A 7,635-nucleotide genomic window follows, 5' to 3' on the forward strand; every position below is an offset into this window, starting at 1 on the left:
TAGATCCTCTTGGCTCCATCTGCTCCATTGAGAGAGAGAGAGAGAGAGAGAGAGAAAAGAAAATTTGGAAATCAATGAATTTTAGTGGTCAGGGAGACTGGCAGATATCAAAGGAGAAAGAAAATTTCACCAGGTTAGAGAGTGATTTTACAATATGATGCCAGAAACTTGGATAGAGAAGGGAAAAGATCTCTAAGAGCAGCCACTTGGAAAGAGAATACTATTTCTGTGTCTGAGACTGTCTCCTCAACAGTTAGAGGTGCACGCTTATGATCTTCAAAGTCATCAGTCTTTAGCCCATATCCCACCTCTACCATATAGTAGTTCTGTGATTCTGAGCAGTTTTTCCAATCTCTAAAAAGGAGGTAATAATACCTACTATCGTGGAGTTCCTGGGAGAATTAAACAAGATAATGTGCATAAATCCCTTAGCATAATGTCTAACTTATAATAAGCTACTAGTAGATGTCAGTTGTTGCCATTGTTATTTTAATCATCATTATTACCTCCCCTTCAACTTGCATTTGAAGGATGGAATGATAAGAAAATGAGACCTAGGAAACCTCCCTCTCCAACAGCCACCTACATACCTCTCTCTCCTTCATGTAACTGAAGATATCCTTGGCATATATTGAGTTGAAAAATGGATCATTGTGGTTCTTGTCAATATCTGCCAATGGGGTCATCTGCTTGGAAATCACCAAAAAAGCATTAGGAGGAGAAAGATTCCAGGGAAGGCTTAGCACATACACACAAATGATGCACTCCTTTCTTCCCACTGTCAATTTCTGCTAAGTTTCCTCAAAACTTATATATCCTGGGCCATAACAGAGCACCCCTAGGTCCTTCAATCCTCATACTGCTAAGTGGCCAAGAAATGTTTAGTCCTCCTTGTACATGTCTGCTCTGCCCTAGGCACTAGACACCATTTTTAAAGGTAAGTTCAAGACTCTCCAAGAAAAACACTTATTTTACGACTTCAACTTATGTCACCTGTCTTCTTAGGTCACTTGTTTTGTCCCAATGCTTTGATCTAATCCAATTCAGCTTCTTGGTAGCCTTTTCCTCCTTTCTACACCTTTACCCAGGTTGTTTTGCATACAAGAAGGGTATTTTTCCTCCTGCCTGCCAAATCTCATCCCTTCATCCTTCCAATTTACAACTTAAATAACATTTTCCTTGGGGTGCCTGGGTGGCTCAGTCAGTTAAGCGTCCGACTTTGGCTCAGCCCCATGTTGGGCTCTGTGCTGACAGCTCAGAGCCTGGAGGCTGCTTTGGATTCTCTCTCTCTGACCCTCCCCTGCTCACACTGTCTCTCTCTCTCTGAGAAATAAATAAAAACATTTAAAAAAAATGACATTTTCCTTGAGAGATGCCTCTGTGGACTTTACCCATCTTTGACCAGAGCCCACTGTAATGCAGATTGCAATTACTAAGAAAGGTAATCTCCTGAAAGAAATTGGCTAAACACTACTGTAAATACCAGTTTTGTGTACACACACACACACACATACACACACACACACACACACACACACACACCANTTACTATATGCAGATCAATTGCTTAGAAAGGCAAAAAAATAAATAAATAAAAAACACCTCTTTACTAGCAGCCACCTACGGGATAACAAAGAACACATTATCTAATTTAAGAAGGAAGAGAACACAATACCTCCTCTTGTGAACTCTTGCTCCAAGGTGAGGAAGGTCTATTGGAACTGTATTCACAAGCACTTGACTTGCTTGTGGTACTGAACTTGGCCACACTGAACATGGTAGCAGTGCTGGACATGCCTGTTCTGGATTCAGGGGCAGTGTTGGACACATGTGAGCTGGTTTCAACTTGGAGGATCAAGAAATCTTTGAGAAAGTTATCTTCCTTGTGGGTGGAATTCTCTTGCAAGGCCAACGGCTCCTTCAGGGACAACTCCTTATCAGTGGTGGGTTTCTCATTTAAGGCACATATCTCCTTGAAATGGAATGTCTCATTGAGGGTAGGCCTCTCCTGCAAGGCCAAGGGCTCCCTCAGGATAGCTTCTTCCTCAATTGTGGGATTCTCCTGCAAGGCCAAGGACTCCCTTAGGATGGTCTCCTCAATGCTGGGCTTCTGAAAAGCCAGTGGCTGATTAATAAGGGACTCTTCATGGGTGATGTTATCTTTCAAGGCCAACTGCTTCTTCAAGAGAAACACCTCCCCCTNTGCTTGTTGTTGCCACCTCAGCAGAGAGCCCCTTCTTCAGAATCAATGGTTTATTTAAAAGGGATTCGTCTCCAGTAGTGCTTTTCTCCTGCAAAGCCAACAGCTTCTTCAAAGAGTACTCTTTGGGATCAGTCTTCTTCTGCAAGCCCAAAGCCTTCCAGAAGAGGGACTCATCTTTGTTGGTAGGTTTAACATGCAATGAAAATGGCTTCTGAGAGAGGAATTCCCCCTCAGTTGTAGGCTTCTCTTCTAAGGCCAATGGTTCTTTACTATAGGATTCTTCTTCAGTGGTGGTCTTTTCTGCCAAGGCCAATGGATTAGTTGAGAGGGACACATCCTGCAGAGTGCTGTGCTTCTCTTTCAGTGCAGATGGATCCTGGAAGAGGAACTCCTCTTCAGTTATAGGCTTTCTATGAAAGGTCAATAGATTTTTAAAGGATAACTCTTCTTCAGAGGTGGTCTTCTCTGAGACTGGTGGCTTCTTTACAAGAAATGCCTTCCCCTGAGTGATTTGCTTTTTCTTTAAAGAAAAAGGTGTCTTGCTAAGGACTGCCTCCTCAGTTGAAGACTTCTTCCTAAGTGACATTGGCTCCATACAGAAGGAATCTTTATCTTTGCCAATCATATTTGGCACGTCCAACAGCTCTTTGCAGATGGACATCATTATTTGAGTGGCACACTTTTTCTTCTTTAAAGATAAAGGCTCCTTGATTGAGACTACTTCATTTGTGCTAGGTTTCTTCCTAAAGGAAACTGATTCCATAAGAAATTCATCTTCACTATCAATATTCTCCTGCAATGGCTTCTTCAAAAGAGCCCCCTCCCCCTGAGTGGTGTGCTTTTCTTGCAGTATAGATGATTCTTTGAAGAGAGACTCCTCCTCGGTGGTAGGCTTCTTTTTAAAGGACAATGGCTCCTTAATGAGTGACTTCTCTCCAGAGGTGGTTTGCAATACTAGTGGCTTCTTCAAACAGGACATCTTACCCTGAGTAGTACACATTTTCTTCTTTAAAGATAATAGCTTCTTGGTGGGGGTTGCATTCTCGATGGTACATTTCTTCTTAAGAGCCAAAGACTCCTTTAAAAGTGACTCCTCCTCAGTTGGAGTCTTTTGCAAGGTCAATGGCTTCTTCAAGACGGACATCTCATCCTGAGTGGTGTGCTGCTCTTGTAACATGGATGGCTCTTGGAAAAGGGACCCGTTGGTAGTAGGCTTCTTCTTGAAGGACAGTGGCTCTTTAATGAGTGACTTTTCTCCAGAGGTGGTCTTTTGCAATTTTAGTGGCTTCCTCAAGTGGTACATCTTCCTCTGAATAGTACACTTCTTCTTTACAGGTAACGGCTTCTTGGTGGAGTTTGCCTCCTCGGTAGTACGTTTCTTCCTAAGGGACATTGGCTTTATAAGAAGTGTATCCTTACTGTCTTTGTTCTCCTGCAATGTCTGTGGCTTCAAGAGAACCTCCTCATCATCAGTGGTGTGCTTCTCTTGCAATACAGAGGGCTCCTGGAAGATAGACTCCTCCTTAGTGGTAGGCTTCTCTTTAAAATACAATGGCTCCTTAATGAGTGCCTTCTCTTCAGAGGTGGTACTCTGCAATTCTAATGGCTTTTTTGAGTGAGTCATCTTCTCCAGTGTAGTACACTTCTTCCTTAAAGATAATGGACTCAAGGTGAGGACTGCATCCTTGACAGCATGTTTCTTCTTGAAAGCCAGTGGCTCCTTAATAAGTGACTCCTCTTCCGAGGTGGTCTTCTGCAATATTAGTGGTTTCTTCATATGGGACATCTTCCCCTGCATGGTATACTTCTTCCTTAAAGATGACACCTTCTTGGTGGGGGTTGCCTCCTCTGTTTTAGGCTTCTTTCTAAAGTTCATTGGCTCCATAAAGAAGGAATCCTCTTCAACACTGATGTCCTGCAAAGCCAAATCCCCCTGATATGTGCACATCTTCTTTAAGGATAATGTTCCTTTGGTGATGGCTTCCTCCTCAGTTTTATTCTTCTTCCCAAAAGTCATTAGCTCTATAGCAAATTCATCATCACTATCAGCCTCCTCCTGTAAGGATGGTGGCTTCTCCACGAGGGATACCTCCCCCTGATTTTTGGACTTCTTTAAAGATAATGACCTCTGGATGAGGGTTGTGTCCTCAGTAGTGGGTTCCTCTTCTAAAATTATTGGCTTTTTGAAAAATGATGCCTCTTCAGTAGTGGTTGCTTTGGATATGGTAGATATCTCCACATTTGGTACCAAGGAAGTAGAGACTACTACTGGCGAAGGTTCCAGCTTATTACTGTAAAAGAAACAATGTCTGGGTAAGAAGAATGTAGTTCCCAGAATCCTCACCTACCATCTCATTTTGTTGCTGAATTTACCAAAGGTATAGAAAGGGAAAGGGTTTTAACCTCAAGAGACAGTTTAAAAGGTAAAAATCAATGGGTACCATACTGAACCAACTAGGTAGTATGCTGTATAGTTTCTATGGCTTAGGTTCTCACACTTTTCTGAAAAATTTCTCTGAAAATCCATGTTCTGTTTTCCTATATATGACTTATTTACTTTATTTATACACAAAGTCTTTATTATAATACCACATTGTATGAGTTACCTGCTATAGTATCAGTCTCCCTCACTAGCTGCATTTATTTATCTTTGTCTATCAACATCAGGCATCTGGCAAAACGCAGGCTGAAATTAATATTGTTTGAAGGGTTATGAGAAAGAATTATGAGAAGCTTATGAAAGGCTTATGAAGGCTTATAAGAGAAAGGAGGGCTGGTACTTAATATTGGTGGTATCTCTTTTTTTTAAGTTTGAACTATAGAATATTTTATTTTACTTTATATTTTTATTGATTTATTTTCAAATTAGTTAACATACAGTGTCATTTTGGCTTCAGGAGCAGAACCCAGTGATTGCACTACTAGGAATTTATCTAAATGATATAAAAATGCCAATCCAAAAGGGCAAATTCACCCCAATTTTTATAGCAGCACTATCAACAATAGCCAAATTATGGAAAAGAGCCCAAATGTCCATTAACTAACGTTGGTGGTATCTAACCACATCCCTTTCATCCTAGGCTATTAATGAGATACTTTCCCAGTGGAGATAATAAAAAGATCAAAATAGACATTTGTTGTTCACATGTGTCAGATTCAAAGCTTTGTTCTCAACAGGATTTCATCATGACCAAATCACTGAAAGACTAGAAATAAGAATAAAAGAGGACTGAAGAATGCAATCATCAGTCTCAACAAAAAAAGTCTCTCCAAAAGACTAGATACCATATGATTCCACTTATATGAAATGTCCAGGATAGACATACCCATAGAAGTATATCCATGAAAGAAAGAAGATTGGTGGTTGCCTATGGCTAGAAAGGGGTAGAGAGGAGACTAGAAAGGGGGACTGGGAAAGGAAAGGGACTACTAGTGGGTTCAAGTTTCTTTGGGGGTGTTGAAAAGTTATAAAATTAGATAGTGGTGATGGCTGTACAACTCTATGAATATAATTTAAAAACCACAGTATTGTTTTTAAAAAGAAAGTGCTTTGGGGCGCCTGGGTGGCTTAGTCGGTTAAGCGTCTGACTTTCACTTAGGTCATGATCTCACAGTTCGTGGGTTTGAGCCCCGCGTCGGGCTCTGTGCTGACTCCCAGCTCAGAGCCTGGAGCCTGTTTCAGTCTGTGACTCCCTCTCTCTCTGACCCTCCCCTGCTCACGCTGTCTCTCTCTCTCTCTCCTAGAAATAAATAAAACATTAAAAAAATTTTTAAAAAGAAAGTGCTTTGAGAGGTTCCACATGGCCAGATAGATTCCAGATCCCTCCCGATGAGAACTTTTAAATGTAGTCTTCAGATAATCTAGTTATGATTAAAACTTTGAATTCTGGAGCTAGACTGCCTGGATTCAAAGCCTGCTCCTCCACTTACTAGCTGGGTGACTCTGGGCAGGTTAGCGGCCTATGCTTCACATTTTTTACCCATACAGTGGGAATCATATTACCTCCTTTGTAGGGTTGCTGTGAATATCTGATTAATGTGCAATAAAAACATGTAAAACAAAAGCCTGATCAAAAGAACTGTATGCCAATAAATCAGGTAATTTAGATGAAATGGACAAATTCCTAAGAAGACACAAACTGCCAAAACTGACTTAAAAAGAAAATAAAAAATATGAATAGGCCTATAACAAGTAAAAACACTGAATTAATATGGGTACCTGAGTAGCTCAGCCAGTTAAGTGTCTGACTTTGCCTTAGGTCATGATCTCAAGGTTCATGATTTTGAGCCCCGCATCAGGCTCTGTGCTTACAGCTCAGAGCCTGGAGCCTGCTATGGACTCTGTGTCTCCCTCTTTCTCTGCCCCTACCCCTCTGGTGCCCACCTGCTCACTCGCTCTCTCTCTCTCTCGTGCACGCGTTCTCTCTTTCTCCCTCTCCCTCTCTCCCTCTTTCTCCCTCTCTCAAAAATAAACATTTTTTAAAATTAAAAAAAAACACTGAATAATCAAAAACTACCCACAAAGAAAGTCTAGGCCCCGATGGTTTCACTGGTGAATTCTACCAAACATCTAAAGAATGATTAATACCAGTTCTTCATGAACAACCCCAAGAAATACAAGATATGAGAACAGTTCCCAACTCATTCTAGGAAGCTAATATTACTCTGATACCAAAAACAAAGACATCACAAGAAATCATAGTCTGGTATCTCTCATAAATATACATGCAAAAATGTTCCACAAAGTACTGGCAAACCAAATCAGCAACACGTGAAAGGATTATACACCATGACCAAGTAGGATTTGTCTCAGGAATGCAAGATTAGTTTAACATCTGGAAATCAATTAATATATTAAGCCATATTCATGGAGTAAAAAACAAATGCCACATGATCATCTCAATAGATCCAGAAAAATCATTTGACAAAATACAACACCCTTTCATGATATAAGTACTCAACAGACTAGGAATAGAAAGGAGATTCCTCAACTTGATAAAGGGCATCTATGAAAAACCCAAAACTAACATCAGACTTAATGGTCAGAGACTGACGCTTTCCTCCTAAGATCAGGCAAAAGACAAGGATATCCAACTCTTCTTTAGGGGATGGGGGATTGGTCATGTAGCAGTAGATAACTCATATAGCATTGTTGACACTTGAGGACTAAACCCCTCTATTCTCTGAATAAACTCCAAACTCTTTGCCATGATCTGCAAGGCCCTGGTGACCTGGCTCTTACCTGTCTCTTCAAATCCATCTCTTAAGAAATATTGGTATAGGAAATAAATATTGAATATCTATGATATCATAAGTCTAGAGTGATCAGAGTAGGCTTCCTTGAAAGACCAGCAGTCTTTCTTTGTGACTGAGAGAGTTCCTGGGATGCAAGACTTTCAGTATTAAAACTGGGCAAATTCTTTGAAAACCAG

General features: G+C 40.7%; 1 protein-coding gene across 1 annotated transcript in view; it reads right to left on the reverse strand.

Annotated features, from left to right (window-relative positions):
• CCNB3 (cyclin B3) overlaps positions 1 to 7,635 on the reverse strand; it is a 53,690-nt gene that overhangs the window by 30,774 nt on the left and 15,281 nt on the right. The window contains 3 exon segments of the mRNA XM_077753049.1: positions 591 to 686; positions 1,676 to 2,207; positions 2,209 to 4,494. Of these exon segments, the coding sequence (XP_077609175.1) occupies positions 591 to 686; positions 1,676 to 2,207; positions 2,209 to 4,494 (2,914 nt within the window).

The sequence above is a fragment of the Crocuta crocuta genome, unplaced genomic scaffold (genome assembly GCF_008692635.1).
Source record: "Crocuta crocuta isolate KB4526 unplaced genomic scaffold, BGI_CrCroc_1.0 scaffold601, whole genome shotgun sequence".
NCBI lineage: Eukaryota > Metazoa > Chordata > Mammalia > Carnivora > Hyaenidae > Crocuta > Crocuta crocuta.